The 23,818-nt window shown below is 36.9% G+C and overlaps 1 protein-coding gene and 1 long non-coding RNA gene across 2 annotated transcripts; both read right to left on the reverse strand.

Moving 5' to 3' along the window:
* Nucleotides 1–5,844: 5,844 nt before the first annotated feature.
* On the reverse strand, nucleotides 5,845–15,219 carry LOC113465716. The gene is made up of 2 exons (XR_003390340.1): nucleotides 14,830–15,219; nucleotides 5,845–5,896 (listed from the first exon to the last, which is right to left on the reverse strand). It is a non-coding gene; the product is annotated as an uncharacterized LOC113465716 (long non-coding RNA).
* Nucleotides 15,220–21,271: 6,052 nt separating this feature from the next.
* On the reverse strand, nucleotides 21,272–23,496 carry LOC103505106 (probable RNA methyltransferase CG1239). Its single transcript, XM_008469415.3, has 3 exons — nucleotides 23,464–23,496; nucleotides 22,175–22,393; nucleotides 21,272–21,883 (listed from the first exon to the last, which is right to left on the reverse strand). The coding sequence occupies exons 1-3, from the start codon at nucleotides 23,494–23,496 to the stop codon at nucleotides 21,668–21,670; spliced, it is 468 nt and encodes a 155-aa protein (XP_008467637.1). The 3' UTR covers nucleotides 21,272–21,667.
* Nucleotides 23,497–23,818: the final 322 nt, after the last annotated feature.

The raw sequence follows: 23,818 nt of genomic DNA on the forward strand, positions 1-23,818 counted from the left end.
TTTTTTTTTTTTTTTATAGTTGAACAATTTTCCTAGTCAGGATTATCAGGCATACTAAGGCGAGTGTGGAACTGGGAAGGTAGGTAGGTACCTAGTTATACTTGTCTATGCCAATCCATGAAGAGCATGGATGATGGAAATTAGTACCCTACACGCCTTACACTTGAATTTAGACCACGCTACGCCACTGATTATAGGGTTAGGTCTCGCGCAAAAAGAACTTTCACAAATGATCAACTTTTTTGGCAATTATAGGGTTAGATAGCACGCAAAAAGAACTATCAAAAATGATCAACTTTCTGGGTATTATTATTTTCAAGTTACCAACGAAGGTAGGTACACATATATTATTTATTTTTTAAATGTAACATTTCAATGACATAGCATTAATAGTATAATTATATTATCACTGTCCTATAAGCTCAAGGCTTGTTAAGGTCGCCCGCATTAAGAACTTTCACATGTGATGAACTTTTTGACAAGTGGTTTGCATTTTCCATTCCGCATAGTGAGCGTTTTTTTCGCTCGTTGAGGGAATTCGGGGATTAATCCTAAGATATCTATACCTAGGTACCTATTTTTTGTTTGTGATTAATTAATTATCTAATTTAATGTATTAAGCCGCTATTGAGTACCAAGACCATACAAAAAGGTTTAAAAATATTGACCCCAAAACTCTTTTTCGCTCATTTTAATTAGTACGTGGGTACCTCTGTTACGTAGGTATCACAAAATATCGTACAAGTGTTCGATATTTCGCTCGATGAATTGGTAAACTTATGAAACACAACTGTGTTCTGCATAGCTACACAATATGTACAGAATATAAAATATATTCCTACTTACGACAGATTGGTAGTATGATAGTAAAATAATGATTAAGTGCGTACTCAACTCCCGGCATTGTATTGCACGGGGTCGGTGACCTTCTTAATTTACAAATGAGCTCAAAAAAAAAAAAAAAAAAAAAAAAAAAAACACACCAGTATAGTTATAGGTGGGGGGATCTGGCCTTGAGTCCCGGCTGTGATATCCGATTTGGGTCCCATTTCTGAAATTTATCATCCGAGTTGCGTCCCTGAACTACCTGAGCTAGAACTATGTACTTTATATACTTATCCTAGTTTGAAGGTATACAGGTAGTACGGGGTGACAAAAAAATACTGTACGCAGCATTTTTTCAGCTTTCATCATGTAGGTACCTTCCTACAATCGATAACGTTAAAAATTCAACTGTACCTGTTCAGAAGTTACTGTTGCTATAAAGGAGCTGTCACAAATAAGCAGTGACCAGTGTTATTATAGGGTTAGGTTAAATGCAAAAAAGAGCTTTCACAATATGAGCAGTGACCAGTGTTATGATAGGGTTTTAGGGTTAGGTCAAATGCAAAAAAGAGCTTTCACAATTTGAGCAGTGACCAATGTTATTATAGGGTTAGGTTAAACGCAAAAAAGAGTTTTCACTATTTGAGCAGTGACCAGTGTTATTATAGGGTTAGGTTAAACACAAAAGACAAGTAGGTACAAAAATAATAGCAATAGCGTTCATATACGTACAGACCATGGGCTAAAAACCACTTTTTTGGAATCAGGGGACCCCAAAACGGATATTTCCACCGGTACAAAAATAATAGCAATAGCGTTCATGTTCAAAGTTTGTTCCTATAGGCCTACATAGAATACAGAAGTTATAGCATATACTGTATAGATACAGTTATTTTTGGTCACCCTGTTCGTTACATACTTATTTATTTACTTTATGGTCTCAAGTATATAAGTTCAATCTCAGGTACCGGGGATGCAACTCGGATGACCTTTTTTCGAGTTGGGACCCAAATCGGATGATTTGGGATTCTCGGACTCATCTGGTGTTCCTCCCGTATAGGTACCTACTTACCTAATAATTAATAAGAATAACTCAAATGTGCTCCTGATTTACGAGTCTATTCAGGAATAAACCTACTGATAAAACCCCGCTTTTTCCAACCTAGTTAGCTTGGTTGGTAGTGTGTCTGCCTTGTTAGCGCTAGGCCACGGGTTCAATTTCCGCCCGTAGCGGATTTTATCCTGATGGCATAATGTTCGTTCTCGGAATGGCTTTTTCCTATTAGCCCAATTAAAATAGATCGAAAAAACACGAATGTTGGAAATTTTTAGAGAAAAGTTGAATTTTTCACAGGTGATAGAACACGTTGAGACATGTTTTCTCCTAAAAGTCCCTGGGGATCGTCCTTGTGCTTCCTCAGATACAGCTACTTGAAGGTAGCTTTGCAGGCCTTTGGGAAAATGCCGATATCTCCCAAAGTACTTATCCGAAAGTGAGCACCAAAGTTGTGACATAATAACACAAAGAAATTGCATTTACATTTACAAATCATTACATGAAAGTAAAATCAAAAATCAAATCAATAATAATAATAAACTGAATATTAAACAAATTAGGTAGGTACATAGGTACTCTATCTTAAGTAAACTAGGTAGCTACTTATAGGTAGAAATTAGGCTATTTTTTCGTGCATATAATCCGCCTGCCACCAAATGCGACACTCCTCCTCTCAAAGATAACATTCATGTTAATACCTCTCCTCAAACCTCACTTATATCTCCTCAAAGCCTCTCTCTTTCTCTATTTATTTCATCTCTCCTAATTTCTTATCCGGGGACCCCTGAATATTTTTTTAACGGCTGAAGATGAGAAGCAGAAATTTGGGGTAGTGTTTTATCTTTTCAAATACCATATTTTAAAGTAGTCGCCAAATTTCATCAGGAGCCAGGATCGGTACCAGAGGGCCAAACTTTAAAATCTTAAATGAGAACCCTCTACTTGTGATACAGCATATCAAAGGTCTGCATGCATGGTAGGTAAACATTGGATTTTAGGATTATTGAGATATTGGGAAAATCCTACAATGCTGCAGTGAGCACCAAAGTTGTGACATAATGTGAAGAAAAAAAAGAATGTGTTGAGAGCATTTTTATTATCATTTTGACAGGTTGTAGATCAAATTCTTCAAAAATTTCGCTTGCGGCGCTCTACTTTATTTGCTCCTATTAGCAGAGCTTCAATGTGGAGAATAAATGTGTAGAAGAGGATCTAAGAATTAAGTAGGTACCTCAAACATTAATTATTGACAAGCCTGACAGGTACATACTTTGTGAAAAAATTGCTTGCGGCATAGTAGATTTTGAACTTTGATCAGGCTGCGTTTCATCTATTTTTTTTTTTTATATATATATATTTTCTTCATTTTTCAAGGCGAGTGTGGAACTGGGATGGTAGGTAGGTACCTAGTTATACTTGTCTATGCCAATCCATGAAGAGCATGGATGATGGAAATTAGTACCCTACACGCCTTACACTTGAATTTAGACCACGCTACGCCACTGGAGATGGGTCAAAGTGAAAACCAATCAAGAGCAGAACGAGATTAAAAATTATGTAAACAATAAAATATCGAGAAAAAAAAACTGGGTACCTATTGGTAATATTAGTCAGGGGTAAGAGGATTGACAAGTACAGGGGAGGGGTGGGGGGAGGGATTATAGGTAGATACATTCATATGTAGACATACATTTATACAGATTGTATGTGTACATATATTATTAGGTAGAGGGGGAGGGAGAGAAGTAAATGGGGGGGAGGTATGCCGGGTGAAAAAAAAAGGTAGACGCGGATTTCGAAACGAGACCAAATAACAAGAGCTTGAAAACTCCCGGGATAACAAAGATATGAAATCCGGAAATCTGTACCCACCCCACTGGGAACAGGTACATATATACATACTTGTTACCTACCTACACAGTGTGTAATCTGCACTGAGTAAACAAGAAGAGAAAATAATCATCGGCTTGTTTGTACATGATGTTGGATTCTCCTCGTCGATTGACGGCCGGTCGACTGAATTTGTGTCTGCCACTATCATTGGAACACATGTACGCTACGGAACATATCACTGAACGGTTTAGCTTTTCTTCAGTTGAACAATGAGATCCGTCAAAGAATTTAATCCTCATTCCGCATCAGTCGCCGCATCATGGCACTCCGGTCATTACATTAGAGACAAATCTCTACCACATGCGTTACGGTTACCGTAGAGACGTGACGTGCGTAGGTGATTGCTGTCCAGTGCGGCGACACTAACACTTGTAGCGGACCTAAGAAAAGTTAGGTAGTAGATTGTTCAATTTACATCACCAACAACAATAGACCGGATATTTATAACGGAATTACGAACTCAAGAGTTATGCTTGTACTAGTAGGTGCCTACTTACTTTTCGTACCCGGGAAATATTTGTTGTTGGTTGTTGGAAGCCTGATATGTTTTACTACAAAATCTCCTATGGTGTTCATGTAGGGTATAACTCCAAGCCTGATGGATATGATAGGTAATGTGAAGGAGGTGAAATAGTACACAGGAGGAGGTGAGGGTTAGGTCTCGCGCAAAAAGAACTTTCACAAATGATCAACTTTTTTGGCAATTATAGGGTTAGATAGCACGCAAAAAGAACTATCAAAAATGATCAACTTTCTGGGTATTAGGTATTATTATTTTCAAGTTACCAACGAAGGTAGGTACACATATATTATTTATTTTTTAAATGTAACATTTCAATGACATAGCATTAATAGTATAATTATATTATCACTGTCCTATAAGCTCAAGGCTTGTTAAGGTCGCCCGCATTAAGAACTTTCACATGTGATGAACTTTTTGACAAGTGGTTTGCATTTTCCATTCCGCATAGTGAGCGTTTTTTTCGCTCGTTGAGGGAATTCGGGGATTAATCCTAAGATATCTATACCTAGGTACCTATTTTTTGTTTGTGATTAATTAATTATCTAATTTAATGTATTAAGCCGCTATTGAGTACCAAGACCATACAAAAAGGTTTAAAAATATTGACCCCAAAACTCTTTTTCGCTCATTTTAATTAGTACGTGGGTACCTCTGTTACGTAGGTATCACAAAATATCGTACAAGTGTTCGATATTTCGCTCGATGAATTGGTAAACTTATGAAACACAACTGTGTTCTGCATAGCTACACAATATGTACAGAATATAAAATATATTCCTACTTACGACAGATTGGTAGTATGATAGTAAAATAATGATTAAGTGCGTACTCAACTCCCGGCATTGTATTGCACGGGGTCGGTGACCTTCTTAATTTACAAATGAGCTCAAAAAAAAAAAAAAAAAAAAAAAAAAAAAAACACACATTTGATATATAGGTCGACCAGGTTTGGACAAGTCCTTCTGTGGGGACAGACAGACTGACGACACCGAAACAAATACAATAGCCCGTCCACTATACCTCTTTTAGCCCGTCCTTCCTTTATTATTACGATAGTAATAAAAAAAGTTATAGTGGACGGGCTATTGTATTTGCTTCGGTGTCGTCTGTCACTCTGTCTGTCCCCATAGAAGGACTTATCCAAACCTGGTCGTGCTAGAGAACCATAAAGCCAAAAAATAAAATAACAAGCTGGGTCCGTCCCTCCGGGAATTATTTAGCCCGTAGTTTATTCGATCAGGATTAAAGAAAATCAGTACTTATGTACCTAGTCAGATGTGGCCAGAATACAACATCCTCTTCCAGTTTTTTTAACACAAGCTCAATATGTCTATCCTTATTTGTCTTAATACTTTTCTCTGCATTGATTGACTTAAATAATTTGATATCTAGTTTATAATGTTTCTTGTCTGCACTCACGGCGTCAAATTTGATTTCATCTGGCTCAATGTCTATTTTGGGGTTATTGCAATTTTCAACACAAAATGTGATCAAAATTTTGTCTTTCCTCTGAGCCCAAATCACTGGCGGGATCTGTGTCATGGTTATGAGTAGTTTTGTTTATATTAGCGGACAGAACAGATTGGGCAGGGTATAACCTAAAACAAAGTACCAACAAAACTTGTCTAAGAAAAAGGATAGGAACTACTAAGAACCATGAAGGTAATTTAAGGCTCTTACTCTTATCTCGAGAATCACGCATACATCAGTGTCATCAGTCAACAAAGTCCTATGTAGTAAACAGGGTGTATAAAAAAAGTGCCACTCGAAATATATCGAGAATGATTTTGAATTTCGGAAAACGCTGAAACAAAATTAATGTCTCATTATATTTAGGGGAAACATTTTCTCTAGGGTTTCATTTTATTGACATCATCAAGGGCGGCCCCAGGGAACCCCCAATTTTGAACAGACCAGATGAATGACCCTGGAAAAAAAAAAAAACTTTGGTAAAAGTTTGATGCTGATTCCATAAACAGGGCCGGCGTTTTATTTAAGCTTAAAGTCCGCCATGTTATTTTTCTGATAGGGGAAGTACCAAATTTGAATAAAGCATTCTGATAGGTGATTAGATAGGTCACTTTCATGATTCAGCTCGAAATTCGGACCGCAATTGAGATACAAATTTCAGACCTGAGGGTCGATCCATAATCTGGCTCGCAATTTGAAATCTCACTATTGGGTTCGAAATCCGAGCGGATATTCAAAGATTTCAAAGTACAAATCACCTTTCATAATGCTTTTTTTTCTTTTTAGACATTTAATTATTTATGGTGCTTCCCCTATCATAAAAATAACAAGGCGACTGACTTTAAATATTGAAGAATCCATAGCTCCGGTCCTCTTTACCTGTTTATGATATTGACCTCAAACTTGTACCAAAGTACTCTATTTTTAAGGTCTTCCTTATGTTGTACTAAGATTTATAAGTTGACCCCCTGGGGCCGCCCCTGATGATGTCAACAAAATGAAACCCAGTAGAAAATGTTTTTCCCTGAATATAATGATAAACGTGTTTCAGCGTTCTTCGAAATTCAAAACCATTCTCAAGATATTTCGAGTGTTTTTTTTCTATATACCCTGTATATGGACTTGCGCTATGCGCTCACCAGGTGACGGATCCCCTACTGGGGCTACGTGGGGTTGCGCCGCTCCCATGACTTTGCGGGGTTGCCGTTTGCCGATACAATCACTCTCCCTAGGTTAGGAAACCAAGGAATATAGGGGGTGAACACGAAAAACGTTACCAAATACAGTGCATTCATAAAGTCCCCCCCCCCCTCCTTAATTTTTGAACCGATAAATTTAGAAAACTCAAATTTTGTATACGGGCCTATATTTACCTCTAGTTTCTTATAGGCTACTAGTGGTTGACCCGTCCTTTGTACGGGATCAGCGTGGAATAAGAGTCATAACTTTGAGGTGCTGCCATTTTGAATCGGGATGGAATCAATTTTGACAACACAAAAAATTGTTTTGACATGGAATCTTACGAATAATTAACTCGAACAAGCCTTTCTTAGTATCATTATTAATGGGTTTTATTCGAAAGAAGAATCGATGCGTGCATTCAGATTGATGGGGGCAACTGTGAACATCAGTAAAATAAGTGAAAAGACCCATTACTTACATTATTTTAAGTAACAGCGCCGTAACAGACAGACAGAAACATGTACATGTTTCTGTGTATGCAATATGCAACAATTTAGTCGAATTTCGCGTTATTTTCATAGTATAACTTCTCGCTGTTTATTTTCAAAAAATGTTATATCTTTTTCTACGTTTCTATTGAAAATTAATAAGGTTCTCTAATTTTATTTATTAAGATTACACACAATTTTACTTTCAGCATTCTCTACAGACATCCGACAGAGGGTTGTCGGTTGTGGCTATCTCAACAAGTCTTTGCCTTTATATTAGGATTTGATGATTCTCTTCAACTCCACATTACAAAATGTGTAGGTACCACTGCTACAATGTCTGTCTTTCAGAGGTCAAAGGGATAAGATGGGTAGATGGGTACCCTCTCAATTATCCCTTCTTTAGAACTTGGAACGAGTAATTAATTATAATTAAATCGTTCGGAGGACCCAATTAGAATTTTCCGAAGTGGAATCCTTCTTAATTACCATAGACTACCTGATGCGATGTGTAAATGAGGTCAGGCTCATGCACACTACTAGCAACATCATTACATTATTAATTTGTAACTCGGGGCTTAGGTAACTTGTAAAAGATAATTTTACCTTGACTATTTTTCAACACATGAACATAGGGGTAGTTATGGTATTTCAAAGAAAATCATAAACGTTAAATACTTAGTAGGTGAACATAAGTGTGAGGTGTGAGTGTACTAGAAGGATAGAACCTGAAAATATCATTAGTGTGTACGCACCTTTAGCTTCTCAAATTCCTTCATTAATATCCCTTTCTATTTCTCGTTCTAACGATATACTTAATTGGACAATCTACATAATTGACCATAGCATTGAATTCAATCATACAAGATACAAGTAGCAATGGTGAAATCTAGGTAGATATACTTACTTTGGACTCGTGATTTGTTGTTTTGGTAATCGCATTAGAGGATTCATTAGTTACATTTGTGCTTTCCAATTTTACTTATTCTACCTAGCAAATAAATAGGGAACTACCTGATGCGATGTATAAATGAGGTCAGGCTCATGCACACTACTAACAACATCATTACATTATTTGTAACTCGGGGCTTAGCGCTTAGGTAACTTGTAAAAGAAAATTTTACCTTGACTATTTTTCAACACATGAACATAGGGGTGACTACCTGATGCGATGTATAAATGAGGTCAGGCTCATGCAGACTACTAGCAACATCATTGCATTATTTGTAACTCGGGGCTTAGCGCTTAGGTAACTTGTAAAAGAAAATTTTACCTTGACTATTTTTCAACACATGAACATAGGGGTAGTTATGGTATTTCAAAGAAAATCATAAACGTTAAATACTTAGTAGGTGAACATAAGTGTGAGTGTACTAGAAGGATAGAACCTGAAAACATCATTAGTGTGTACGCACCTTAGCTTCTCAAATTCCTTCATTAATATCCTTTTCTATTTCTCGTTCTAACGATATACTTAATTGGACAATCTACATAATTGACCATAGCATTGAATTCAATCATACAAGATACAAGTAGCAACGGTGAAATCTAGGTAGATATACTTACTTTGGAACCGTGCTTTGTTGTTTTGGTAATCGCATTAGAGGATTCATTAGTTACATTTGTGCTTTCCAATTTTACTTATTCTACCTAGCAAATAAATAGGGATTTAGAATGAGTTGAGGTAGTTTACCCCTACAGTAAGTAAGGGCATATAATACGGGAACTATCAACACAACAGCTATAACGAACAGCTTGTCAATACCTACTTCCTTGCAGGTACCCCTACAGTAAGTAAGGGCATATAATACGGGAACTATCAACACAACAGCTATAACGAACAGCTTGTCAATACCTACTTCCTTGCAATCCTTACAGACCCTACGTGCATTATTATATTCTGTACGTGTGAACCACAATCACATAAACTCGTATCTACTATTGAATTATCAAGTGTTATATTCTTATACATGTGGTTCGAACCATCGATATCCTTGTTGTAAAACCACCACTAACTACCACTAATGAATCTAATGATACAATGCCCATGGACAACTACCTGATTATAAACTGTCCATTATCATTTCATTACCTGTATAGTGCATACGTATCTACTATTGAATTATCAAGTGCTTATATTCTTATACATGTGGTTCGAACCATCGATATCCTTGTTGTAAAACCACCACTAATGAATCTAATGATACAATGCCCATGGACAACTACCTGATTATAAACTGTCCATTATCATTTCATTACCTGTATAGTGCATAATATGTATCAATTGTATCATGGATCATTACATATTCTATTACAGACCTACATATGCTTCCCAGTACCTCACTAAGGGTTTACAGACCGATTGATAGAGTATTTGGTCCTGATAACAATTTATTGAAATACATAATGGTAATAAAATAACTAATGACTCAATCATGAGGAAAGGGATTTATAAACATTCACCTTGTATAATATCAGATTTTCCATTGAAAAATATGAGCTGGGTTTCTTGTGCATTCTATTCCATCACCATCCAACATGAGCGAACACCTTGTATAATATCAGATTTTCCATTGAAAAATATGAGCTGGGTTTCTTGTGCATTCTATTCCATCACCATCCAACATGAGCGAAACAGGTCAACTTTCGTGAAAATTTAAGAAATGCCTCTATAAACAATGTAGGAAGCAATATCCAACATTCCTACCGGTGCTTTCACAAACTTAAATATGAAGGCTATTTTGAAAATTTAAGAAATGCCTCTATAAACAATGTAGGAAGCAATATCCAACATTCCTACCGGTGCTTTCACAAACTTAAATATGAAGGCAGTCAACTTTCGTGAATATTTTGAAAATTTAAGAAATGCCTCTATAAGCAATGTAGGAAGCAATATCTAACATTCCTACCGGTGCTTTCACAAACTTAAATATGAAGGCTGAATTGCTGAATACCTCCCTATGCCTTATATCTTATGGTGTACTTTTGAACTTGTGTAATGAGGAAGGCAGGTAAAATAAACCACCACAAAGACAGATAGGGGTAGAATACCTCAGAGTGAAATTTTCCAAGTCCTTCATCTTAACTTTGGTATTTACAAGTGATCATACTTTCCTCAACTTCTCCAAAGAAAAAGGAAGAGGGGAGGAAGAGAAAATATACTTCCTTCATATTAAATGAAAAAATTCACAAAACAATCAAATTTGTACTTGGGGTGTTTATTTTTCCAAGTTAAGAAGAATTATAATTTTTTCTTGTTTGCCTTCGCAAGATTTTGAACTCTCAAAAGTTTGTGTTGGGTGTGCGATAAGCTCAACATTTTCCAATGCCGGTGTCGTACCCAGGGGTACCACAACCCCTCCCAATGACTTTTTATTTTATTTTTTAACAAAAGTAAATTTACTTTGAGTAAGGGGGTTTTACACAAAATAAGGCGAATAAAGAAGAGCGGGGGAAGGAAGTTCTGATATGACGAGAAAAAGTTCAAACTTGTTTGATTCTTCGCTTTTAGAATACATATCATTATTTTTAGGCACTTTAGGCAGGTCTGTAGTGATACTTTCTTTCTAACCAAAAAAGGTTGCTTTTTTGAGATAAGGAAATTATCACAAATTCTCAAGTGGAGGTCTGTAGTGATACTTTCTTTCTAACCAAAAAAGGTTGCTTTTTTGAGATAAGGAAATTATCACAAATTCTCAAGTGGACCACCTGGTATTCCAGTGTTAGTCGAAAAAAGGAAATTATTCTTTTCTAGTATACCAAATAAAATTTGTGTTGAGTACTCTAAATTAGAGATTATTCATAACATAAGAGAAGTAATTTTTATCAAAGGAGCTATTAAGTACAATTTAAATGCATCATCAAGAAGTGAATGTCATAGGACCTAGAGTTTCATAATAATATTCATATCGATTGGTGATTTGTGCTTCAAATAGGTCCCACTAATCGTTCATATTCAAATTCAGACCCAAAAATTTAATTTAGACTTCTGGCCCTGATGACCTCCGGGGGTGAAAATGGATGTTTCAAAAATTCATTTTTGGGACTAAATTTCAATATGAATCATTAGTAGGACCTATTTGAAGCACAAATCACCAGTCGATATGAATTTCTCATTTTTAGTGCTTCCCCTATTGGCGGAATAGAATCTAATTTAAAAATCCAAAGTTGGTACCCGATTCGCGGACTTTGCGAAATTTTTCGCGAATCGCGATATTGCCAAAATGTCCGCTTCAAAAATCAAAAAGTTACGGTTTTTTTTTTTTGTTTTTCGAAATTTCGAACAGGCTCCGAGAAAATCAATTAAAGCATAAATTCTGGGACACCCTGTATATGTCGACCAGGTTTGGATAAGTCCTTCTATGGGGACAGACAGACACACACATAGACACCGAAGCGAATACAATAGTCCGTCCCTATACCTTTTATCTATATATATAAAAGAGAAATATGGACGGGTCATGTATGTATGTATGTATGTATGTATGTATGTATGTATGTATGTATGTATGTATGTATGTATGTACCCCTAATTTTGATACACCATATTAAAGGGCTTAAAGAACGTAGTACATTGGTACAAGTTTGAGCTTGATCTGATAACCTGGGCCAGAGTTATGGCCAATTCAATTTTTCATTTTTCCATGTTCTCTTGCCAATAGGGGAAGCACCAAAAATGGGAAATTCATATCGATTAGTGATTTAGTCCCAAAAATGAATTTTTGAAACATCCATTTTCACCCCGGGAGGCCATCAGGGCCAGAAGTCTAAATTTCATTTTTGGGTTTCAACAATTTCAAAAAAGATCACAGACAAACACGGCCCAAAAACCGTTTTTTCTGGTTTTTTGGTTCTCTGGACAAAATGTACACTACCACTTTTGTGTTCCTGGTAAAAAGACCTTTAATTTGATATATAGGTTGACCAGGTTTGGATAAGTCCTTCTATGGGGACAGACAGAGACACACAGACACCAAAGTGAATACAATAGTCCGTCCCTTTAGGGTTGCCAACCGTACGTTATTTCCCGGAACAATCCGTATTTTTGTCAAAAATCAAATGTTCCGCCGGAACACACCTTTGTTCCTTTATAGGCTATTTTTCGGTTCGTTTTTGTTAAGCTACGCCGAGCAAGACCACTAAATGGATGAGTGATATGAACGGCCATGCCTTAAAGATTTACTAGCAGAAATCCGGACCGAAGCGACGGATTTCGGCTAGTCCTGTAAAAAATAAGGGATTTTTTTCAAGAGAATCCTCCAACAAATCCGGATTTGATGGATTCAAGTATCTGGATTCTTTGGATTCCCTTTCACTTTTCTTACAAAGAGGTTTTTTTTTTACTTCTCTCTTTAGGGAATCCTTATCTTCTACCACTGCGAACCAAACGAATCAAGTCACTGCGAACCAAACGAATCAAGTCCCCGAGTGGATCCCTCGGATTCACGGGATTCGGATAAAAAAAATAGAAAGTAATATATATACAGGGTGTCCAAAAATAAACGATACATTCAAATATCTCGAAAACGAATGAAGATGGAAAATTAGTGTTTTCGCTGAGTGTCCTAACTTATTGGAAGATATTAATGGTGACCTCTGGAATTTTACCACGTGTCCTCTCAAGATCAACTTTGATTTGTTAAATGGAACCCTATATTGTTGAAGTCAAAGATGAAACCAACATAGAAAAAATAGTTTGAACTTTTTTGATTTGATTCTTCCGAGATAAACGCGAAAAACCGTTGACTTTGAGCGCCATTTTTCCATCACGTGGTATAATTTTGACAACACAAAAAATTGTTTTGACATGGAATCTTACGAATAATTAACTCGAACAAGCCTTTCTTAATATCATTATTAATGGGTTTTATTCGAAAGAAGAATCGATGCGTGCATTCAGATTGATGGGGGCAACTGTGAACATCAGTAAAATAAGTAGCGAGTCAAGTAGGTATTTTTTCAGCCTTTTAGCATGTGACTTTTAGTAACACGGATTCAAAAACGGATTATTTGTAATTTAGTACCTATCCTTGGGTAAAGCAGTTTTACCCAAGGATAGGTACAAGGATGTTTTTATTTCGAATTACTTCATTGGTATTTGTTCTTTTTTTTTATTTGATGCAAAATAGTTTTTTTTTGTTTGGGGAGGGGGGGAGGTGCATGCCTTTGTTCCGGGTAAAAATCGGGAAATCCGTATTTTTTCACCATTTTGCTAGTTTGTACCGTATATGCCGAAAAAAAAGTTGGCAACCCTACCTGCACTATGAAAAGGAGAATATACTGTTTCTTGGGGTGTGGTACAACTTTTTGTTTATTAATCTGCATTTGTAGGTAGGTATCACACATCAAGGTTCAAGAAAATTAATAAATGTTTCCTCATGAAATATAAACAAATATGTCTAGCGTATCCATCTGATACTTGTATGACAAAATATGAAAAATGATCAAGCTCTTACTTTGTTTACTTTTATAAAATTAAGTGGGTAATAAATTTAAAGCTTACAGACATTAATATGATTCAGTCAGACTGAAACCTTTTTCTTCAAGTTTTCAGCTAGTTTGTCCATAAAATCAAATGTTTCCAAATAGTCTTCTCGTTTCACATTGGCCATACCCTTAATACAAATAGCGCAATAATCCAGCTCCCAATTACCTACCATGCTGGCACCGGTCACTATGCGCATTTATATTACATAGCTACTCATTTTCCTCACGAGGCTGAGTGGGCCCCGTAACGGCCAGTCACGGAATCAATAATTTGCATGATACAAATTTCTTGACCCCGCCGGGAATCGAACCCGGGTCTCCCGCGTGCAAGGCGAGCGCAGTGACCACTACGCCGGCGGTATTTTGACCGCTTTTGGACAGATTTCGACCATTTTTTGGCGGTTTTCAGCTATAGCGACAAAATGGTTAGATATTGTAAAAGTTAGGGTAAAAGAACACTCAAATAAGCATCATTCAATAGGATAAGGAAAGTCGTGTGATGTTCACACCAGATTTTTTCAATAGCAAAAAGTGATGAAATGTTGTTTTGTGGAAGTTTTAGAGAACCACCCCAGTCTGATTCTGATCATAAGTGACTGTCATAAGTAAGTCTTCAGATTTACATGGGGGACACCATGTGGGCTATGAGGGTGAGATTTACACCACTGGTAAAGAGGACAAATTGGGACAGAATAATACAATACATGCAGCTAGCAAAGGGTAGATTGATTGGTATAAAAAAAAATGAAAACGGAAAACCTTAAAAAAATAATAATAATATGTACATCCCATGACTTTTCAATTAGGTATTACCTAAATGATATAGGTTGTATAAATACCTACTTGAAAAAAAAAAAAATGGTAACCAACAACAATAATGAGAAACTACTGAAGCAAGTACCTACCTGATCTTGATGAGGTATACTTTTTTGTTTAACCGAAGTCTATAAGCTTGGGTGTTTGAAGCTCTTCTAGGTGGATGGAACTTGGATTTCCTGGTAGAAAGGTACCTAGATAAATAGAAGTCTTGCTGTCTTGGTGTCTTGCTTGAATTTTTGGAAAACAAAAAAATCAAAAAATATAGGTACTGCCGTACTCCCGTAGTCCCGTGTGCTCTTCACCAGTGTTGCCAGTTGCTACAAAGGTAAAAAAAAAAACATCCTAAAAATTTCGGAAAATTACCCTAAATGGAGTAGGTAGTTGCATTTGAGTAAAATTTATGAATAAAAGGTCGATTTCTATGTAAAAGGTTGTGGAAAATCCAAATCTGAGGTCGAAACTCCGAAAAAACTTGAAAATTCGAAAATTCAATTTTTATTTTCCGTTTTATGAAAATAGTTCAAAAACGTGTGACGTCAGAGTTCAGGAAATGCGCAGAAATGTATGAGCACAAACACACTAATGTGTTGCCTACGAGCTACGAGGGAGCTTCGCTCCGCTCCGGACATTTGATGTGACATCATCGTGTACGGGAGCGTATGCCGTGACGTCAGAGATCAAGATTTAGCGGGTTTTTTTTTTTTTTTTTAATCGATTTATCTCGGGATCTAGAAAGTTGTATAAGAAAAAGAAAATTTCCGTTATTATTCCTCATTTTTCCTCTTTGACTTTGAAACCTCTCCCAAGTGGGATAAAGATAAAGTTCAAAGGTAGGAATCGAACCCACGACCTAGCGTTTACAAAGCAGACGCGCTTCACTCCAAAGTACCTAACTAAGCTGGTTTTTCGGAACTTATTGTACAAATGTACATAGGTAATTATTATATGAATATTCAAGTACAGAACACAACGGCACCTAGCCCCCACCGCGTCCTTCCAGAATCTGCGACAAGAACGAGAACGACAGTCGATGTGACGGGGCTCACGGGGCACCGGGGCAGTAGTACGAGAACACACTTGCACGACACCGCTGCAAGCCACGGTCGTGCAGAATAGAGAATGGGGCTCAACCACTTTTTTTTTTCTTCGCTGATAAAGGAAGTTCGAAACACGCTGATTTCAATAGAAATGCTTAAAATTTCTCCTTGCTCGGCGTAGCTTAACATAGGTGACGCTAAAACCGGTCTTAAATGATCGACTGAAGTGTTATCTAAAACTTTCTTGGATAGGAGCTTGGCCTTTTTTTCACATTTGTGTTTTTGTGAGGGATCTCACTCCTTTTTTCTAATGCATGCGGTCGCGCTCCCTTGTATACGATCGAGCTGCGCGCTCCCGGGGGCTTCGAGGGATTCGGATTGTGCATACGGTCGCGCTCCCTTGTTTGGTCGCGCTGCGCGCTTCCGGGGCTTCGTGGTGGTGTACATAAGGTCGCGCTTCGCGCTCTCGTGGCTTCACCCCTGAGACCTTATATCGTGCCTGAGTTTTGTTTCGAAGAAATTAAATCTGAAATATTCAATGTTGGCACACTCTAATAAATATTAATAAAAAAAAATCTGAAATAATAAACACAGGAAAAGTTTTGCTGGCCTCAAAGTGTGTTTGTTCCTCGTGTTAAATCCGCCTGTGGGCGGAGCCCAGAGCAACTTTTATCTAATAACAGATTTTACACTTTACTTACTCATCAAGACCTACCATCCTGCCAAATTTCAAGTTTCTACGACATCGGGAAGTGCTTCATAATTTTGATGAGTGAATCAGTGAGTCAGTCAGTCTTAAAATAAACAATATTTTCTAGGCCCCTTTTCTACCCCTTTCTTTAAAGCTAGAACTTCGGAATTTCGCAGGCATAATAAGCAAGTATAGCTTAACATATGGTTCAAATTTCGTAAGGAGTTATGACGGGGGTAAAAATGGCTCGAAATGCTTTGTGTAATACACACACTGGCGTGCTGAGGCCGGAACTTGCCCTGGCGCACTGCCGTGCGCCTAGATGTAAAACTAGAAGAGAAGTTACAGTAAGAAGTATATACCTAGTTTTGAATACCTACAAGAAAGACATTGTTGTACAGTTGTAAAGGATTTTCATAGAAGACATTTCAAGTTATATTATTCTGAATAAAAGTTATATTGTTATTTGAAACCCTGAAGTTCCTCTCTGTGCTAGTGAGTTCATGAGTAACCCTTTAGGAGAAAAATCTTCCCCAGCTATGTGGTAAATCCCCCAAATGCTAAATACAAACTCTTCCACGGCCGTCCTTTCACCACAGGGGGACCTAGCGGACGCTCTAGTAATCATACCTTTAATTTGTTCAATGTTTTGTCTTGTCCTAAATAACAAATTATTCAAATCAGTTTTTGAATTAATTAATTAAAAACAGGAAACAATGATTTTTTAAAATTATTTATTTGTTTTCTCAATTTAATTATTCCACCGTGTTCGTTATCTGTTACGTTCTTTTTTGTACAAATAAAACGATGGGTAAAAAAAGGACATAACAGATAACGAAGAAAAGAAAAAATTAATAATTAATTATTACATGAAAAATGAGTTTTTTGCTATGTTTTTGTTTTTAATTAATTTCTGAATTAATTAAGATACCTACCTACATCAAAAAATTTCAGTCAAAATTAATTTCCCCTTCAAAAATGTAAAATAACCGTGATCTATTCAAAAAGAATTTAAATTTACGCGCGTTTCTAACATGGAAATTTCATTTTCGTAATACGAAATTACGAAAAAAAATCCCCATGTTCAAGCCAAAACATCGTGTTTTGGTTTGAACTCCGATCCCCGTGTTCAAAACCCCATAATGTGTGTCATGCGCAGAAACCAAAACTCGTCGAGCATCGTCCTGATCCCCAAAAAAAAAATGCGTTGCGAAATCTGTCTATTATTGCGTTCATGTCGAACACTCGGTCGTATGGGCTTAACACTAGGTTCACACTGCACAGTTTTTTACTGTGACGTTTTTTTACTGTGCCGTTTTTTTACTGGGACAGATTTTATTTTTCAAGTGGCGCATGCATTTAAATTGATAACCAACGTTTACTGTCCAACAGTAAAAAAACCGTCGAACACTAATTTGTACTGTCCTCTTGTCACTAGAATCTGTTCTGCAGTTCAACAGTAAAAAACCGTTGATGATTCAGTGGCTCTTGTAATTGAATGAGCGTGTTCACACTTGAACGCTCTGAACGTTGTCCGTCTCTGAAACTTTTTTTTCTGTTTCAAGTGGTAATCAATCAGATCAAGGTCAAACTTGCAATAAATTAGGTATAACATTTTTTAATGCCTTTGATATGATGTATCACAAGTAGGGAGTTCTCATCAGTATCTGCACATAGGCCTCCATGCTTATTCCTTAATAATAAACGGGGTGGTGGTGAAAAAACTGACACACTGTAGAAATATTCGTACAATCTTTTCCATCTTCACTAGTTACAAAAGATACAACCAGGTCGCAGCGAATAATATTACTGTATTATTATTATTATTATTACAGTATCTGCACATAGGCCTCCATGCTTATTCCTTAATAATAAACGGGGTGGTGGTGAAAAAACTGACACACTGTAGAAATATTCGTACAATCTTTTCCATCTTCACTAGTTACTAGTTACAGACGTTCTAACCAGGTCTCGCAGTGACATGCGGCGTTTATTAAGGCCGATGGCCCTACTTATACCAATACCAATCTTCACATTATGACATTTTTGGCCGGTCTAGTTCGCTCGGAAGGTAGCGCGTCTGCCTTGTAAGCGCTAGGCCGCGAGTTCGATTCCCGCCTGGGGCGGATTTTATCCTGAACGGATAATAATGTTCGTTCTCGGAATGGCTGGCTTTATCCTGTCTTCCTTCTCTCTTCGATTTTGGGACGATAAGATCTTGGCAATTACAGTTCCCTTTATCAAACCTCTTAAAAAATAAAATAGAAATAAAATGGCCGCTTTCTTAATTAGTACTGCTTACAAAATCACTTGTTCTACGTTCTTGTTTATATGTGTTTGCTATTTGGACGTTCTTTGGTATTGCATAAACTCCATTGTTTTGTTGTTTAGGTCACCCGGTATTCTATTCAGAGTCCTATCAGTGTGTGCATAGTTTTTAATTCAAGTCATCAGTTATGCTAGTTCTTATACAGGGGGGTTCCCAAACTCTTCTGCCGAACTCTTGAAACATTGATAAAAATAATAATAATAATAGTGCTTATTTATACTGCTTGCATAGGACTGAAAAGTCCCTTTACTCCAGTAGTAGGCTACTACTATTATTGTGGTCAAATTCTCAAATTATATTGAGGATAAAATTCTTTGTACCTTTTTATTACTATTGTAATAATAAAGGAAGGACGGACTAAAAATCACAATAGAAAAATTTCTGTCTGTACCTATGTATGTCTGTCTGTCTGTCACGCTAATAGACCATTTGTTGTCCTCTTTGCACGAGAAAACGGCTCGACCGACTTTGATGAAATATTTGTGGTTATGAAGAAGAGAACTCGTGGTGACATACCTAGGCTATTTAAAATTGTCACATTCCATCCTGATACAAAATGCGGCGTTTAAAAGTTATGCCTATTGCCTATTACACTTTACACTGCGCTGATAGACTGTGGGCTGTGCGGGAGCGCGTAGCGTGACCGTATGTGTGTGTGAGTGGATGGGGGTGTGTGGTTGGTTGTGTAGTGTATGGTGGTCTCGTACAATGGACGGGTCAACCACTAGGGTCACAGTTGTAACAAGCAGGGTACCCAGCTTGTTAAAAATATATCATCTCTTCTTCTTCTACAGAAATTACCCTCGGTCTCATTTCACCTGGTTCCCCCCTGTATATATTTTGAATGTCTTTTGTTTTAAAATCGCCGCTATTGTACGAATGTGTATACTCCACTCCGTATTGTTACTGACATGAAGCATACTACCAGGACCTTTGTTTTAATATAAATTACTTCAATTAATTATTCATAATGAAATAACATGCATCTCTTGTTCTATGATCAGCGCTTTATAAAACAATAGTCGCTTATTAGTTCAGCTTTTGAGACCTCACAGAGTTTGAATGTTGACGAAATTTGAAACACGATTGTAGGCAATCTTAGTTATATTAGACTACTGTCTGTAATGTATGTGACTCTATTGGTCTTGATTTTTCCCAGGTCGAACATTTTTTAATAATTTTAATGTCTTTTTTTTATCGTAAAAAAATAGCACTCAAAATTTTTAAATCAATAGCGATTAATTCCTAACAAAGGAAAATATACAAAGTCATCATGACATGGGGGAAAAAGTACACTGCATTATAGTTAAAGTACGACATAATCAGATGATCATTACAGCCCCATATCAACAGCCATGTCTAATTGTAACAACACAGCAGCCCCCTTGTGTGATAAAGTCTCTGATAAACTTGTAACAAGACAAATCATAGCATCGCAATATTGCTAGGTACAAAAAATCTGGGTAATTAACAGTATTTTTTGTCAATTTTCGGTGATGGGAGTGTGTATCTGTATATCTTCCTTGTTGTCGTACAATACCAAGGTTGTTTTAGCACAGGTGACAGTCTGAGAAAACACTTGCTGTACTGCTGTAGACTTTTTTCTTTATGAAAACTTATTAAGTTTTCCGATTCTTGAGGATAATTGACGAGTTGGTCGAAATCCTAGGGAATAAGGCGACTTATCCTAGGCTGCTTTGAACATAATCATTGAAGGACTGCCTCTCACATGCCAAGAAAAAAAAGTAATAATAGTGTTTTATTGTTCAACAGAAGTATTGTTCGTTTTGAAGGCACCTCTGAATCATTAGATTATACATCCCTACTTGATGTGAAGTTAATGCGAGAGGAAACTTCTTAGCAGGCAACAGTTTTCCAGTAGGACAGATTTTTGAATTTTGTGGACGAGATGTTGTTTATAGTCCCACAGCTAGATACTAGTCTAATCTCTGTTTAACGTACCCCTACCCAGACAAGCCAGATATGTCTGGTGACGCTGAGAATGAAAATCCGGTCCTGGGCGTGGCTCGCCTCTAATCGACTCTATGGGATTGTGGCTCCCCAAGGTAAAGTTAGTGGCCACCCCTGTTATAGGATAAGGAAAGAAAACCCGATTACTTGTACCTATTTATCAAAAATGATGTCCAACACCAATCAACACAGTGTGGACTCAGCTAAAGAAATGTGAAAAATATCCGTTACTCGCAGAGATAATGGATGTAAATGAACAATGCAAGGCATTTGTATTTAATAATAATAAAAAAAGATGAGTGTCTCACCGTTGTTTTTATTTCGTAGCAATGAAACAACTGCTACATTAGACTCATGTGTTCTGTGTCGTGGCATGCGATTCCTGTTGTATGCCTCTCATCAGATGGGCGAGAAGAGACACAAATTCCCACTTAGGTGCTCGGTCAACACGAGAACACAAGAAAGTGACCCGTTGAAATAATTTTAAATCGAAATACGAGTTCAAATTTTTGTCGATGGTGGGCATCGAACCCGGGACATGCATGGCAAGCAAGCGCGTTGCCACTAGGCTTTATTTTTATCCATATCATTTTTAGTATCTATCACAATTGACTAAACGAAAGGAGTCAAATGGTGTTAGTAAAAGTGTATTTTCCTTTCGTATTTTTCATGGTTGTAATGAATAGGGAAATGGAACATTGCCTGGCATTGTACCATTTCCCAAAATCAACACCTGAAAATTGCGAAAGGAAAATACGACCTTAATAGATCATGAATTGGAATTCAATGTAGGTACATATAAAATTCCTCGATTCTGAAACTAAAGTATCTTGTATCAAGTGAATTTTGATGATTAGACCTCATTTCAAAAACGAAGTAAAGTGACTGTTTCCACTCTATGTCCATTCTCCAGATGGATTTATTTCCTTTCCACTTCTAGAGTCTCTTTTTGATCCTTTGGTGAACATCTTGATCGGCCTTTGAAATCCTTTTGAAGGATGAAGAGGGCTGCCTAGGGTTTCACATTTAGTAAACCCTACTTCCGACAGCAAATACTCCGTGAAATGGTGAGGGAAGAACTCGATTGCTTGAAAATTCCTCCAGATAGTATCCTGAAATTAGACAAGAAAATGTTTAAGAATACCTAATATGACCAAAGGACTGTATTTTTCAAGGTCTTTTATGTGACGTGATAATGTTGGCCGCCCCTGATAATGTTGCAAAAATGAAACCCAGGGGAAAAAGGTTCCCCTTGATTATATTGAGACACGTGTTTCAGCGTTTTTCGAAATCCAAATCCATTCTCGAGATATTCCGAGTGGCTCGTTTTTTCTAAAACACTCTGTATACTTTTCTACGAAATTTGCAATTTACAAAAGGTTCTTTTTTTAAATTAAGATTACCGTTAATTTCCGTTTCTTCTTGTATGACTGGAAACCCTGTGGTTCCAGAATGAGCACACCTCCCTCTCTGAGTTGCGCGTACATTCGCATGAACACTCGCTTGATACCGGAGTCACCCCAGTTCAAATGAAACCACTTGGTCACACTCAGACACAGGATCACGTCAAACTGAGCCTGCTCCATGTTGAGCAGAAAGTCCGAGTCCAACACGTAATTACCCTAGGGGAGAAAACAGAAAAATACATTAAAATAATTGACCGATAGTGAGGTCTATGTTTTAATTCGACCATTTTGCATTTGGTTTGGATATTTGTCTGTTCCGATATAACTCCCGATTGCCTGGTCCGATTTTGATGAAATTTGGTACATATGTGCCTTGATCTTGAATCAAGGCACGTCGCTGATTGAAATTTGGGGTCCCAGAAGTGAGCGGGGCCAGAACTGAGGGGGCTTTGTGTTCTGCATGTATCAGATTTCAATAGGTGACTCATTCATCATAATAAAGTCATAAATCAAAAATCATAAACCATTCTATTGTAAAAAAAAACAAGCGGGGCCCGTCCCTCCGGGAATTTTTCGATCTTGGGTAAAGAAAATCAGTATTTATGTACCGACCTATTTTATTTAATATTCAGTTTATTATTATTCTTGATTTGATTTTTTGATTTTACTTTCATGTAATGATTTAAAATCAAGACTAGACTAAACCTTTTATTATTAATAAAGGAAGGACGGACTAAATATGATCGAAATAAATTTACTTCATTGAATTTTTATTTTCAATCCACACAAAACCAAAAAAAAAAGATGTGTGTTCCATCGCCGTTTTTATTTCGTAGCAATGAAACAACTGCCACATTAGACGCATATGGTCTGTGTCGTAGTATGCCTCTCATCAGATGGGCGAGACGAGACAAAGTACCTACTTCCCATTTAAGTGCTGGATCAACACGAGAACAATAGAAAGAATTTAATTAGAATTTAAATTTGGTTTACATATGTTCAAGTCTTGGACTGAGCAATCTCATTGCTTGATTATAAAATACAAACTTTTCAGCCAATCAGATTTCCTTGTCCAAGAGTTAAAAAATTTTTAAACCTATAGTTTGAACTTGGGATATTATTAATTCGTCCAATAATGCTCAATTTCTACTTTTCAATTTCATTCTTATTCCACTTACTCGAGACTTTTGCAAATACATATCAAAACAAGCTACATCTGACAGTTGGGTAGTGAAGAGGAATTACTTTATGTAATACATTTATAATTGAATGATTTTATATCCTACCGGACCCTGGGCCCCTAGTCTCATTGTATTCATATTTAAGGACTTAACTCGTGTCACGTAAATGAATGAAGATCTAACGTTTTGTCAAAGCTTTGAATCTACCGGACTTTACGATCTTAAAATATTACTAAAAACGTCCGAATATTATACTTGTTCCGAAGATTTAATTTCGGAAAAGAGAGAATGAGAGGCTGGCGATTTTTTAAGGGCCGAATTTTAAATTAATTTCTCTTGGTAGACTTAATTCTAAGCAGAATTAGCCACAAAATGGTTCTATTTTCACAGTATAAACGGGTTCTATTTTCTATTCTGTACATCGGAATTTCGGAATATTGGAAGCTTTAACCGTTTAGTT

The sequence above is a fragment of the Diaphorina citri genome, unplaced genomic scaffold, assembly GCF_000475195.1.
Source record: "Diaphorina citri unplaced genomic scaffold, Diaci psyllid genome assembly version 1.1 scaffold150, whole genome shotgun sequence".
Classification (NCBI taxonomy): Eukaryota; Metazoa; Arthropoda; class Insecta; order Hemiptera; family Psyllidae; genus Diaphorina; species Diaphorina citri.

Bases quoted from the DNA above. Each gene is read 5' to 3' on its own strand.
- LOC103505106 (XM_008469415.3), bottom strand. From the start codon at position 23,496: ATGAATACAATGAGACTAGGGGCCCAGGGTCCG. The intron at 22,394-23,463 runs GTAGGATATAAA...TTTCTCCCCTAG, and splicing joins GACTAGGGGCCCAGGGTCCG to GGTAATTACGTGTTGGACTC. The intron at 21,884-22,174 runs GTAATCTTAATT...GTCTAATTTCAG, and splicing joins AGAAGAAACGGAAATTAACG to GATACTATCTGGAGGAATTT.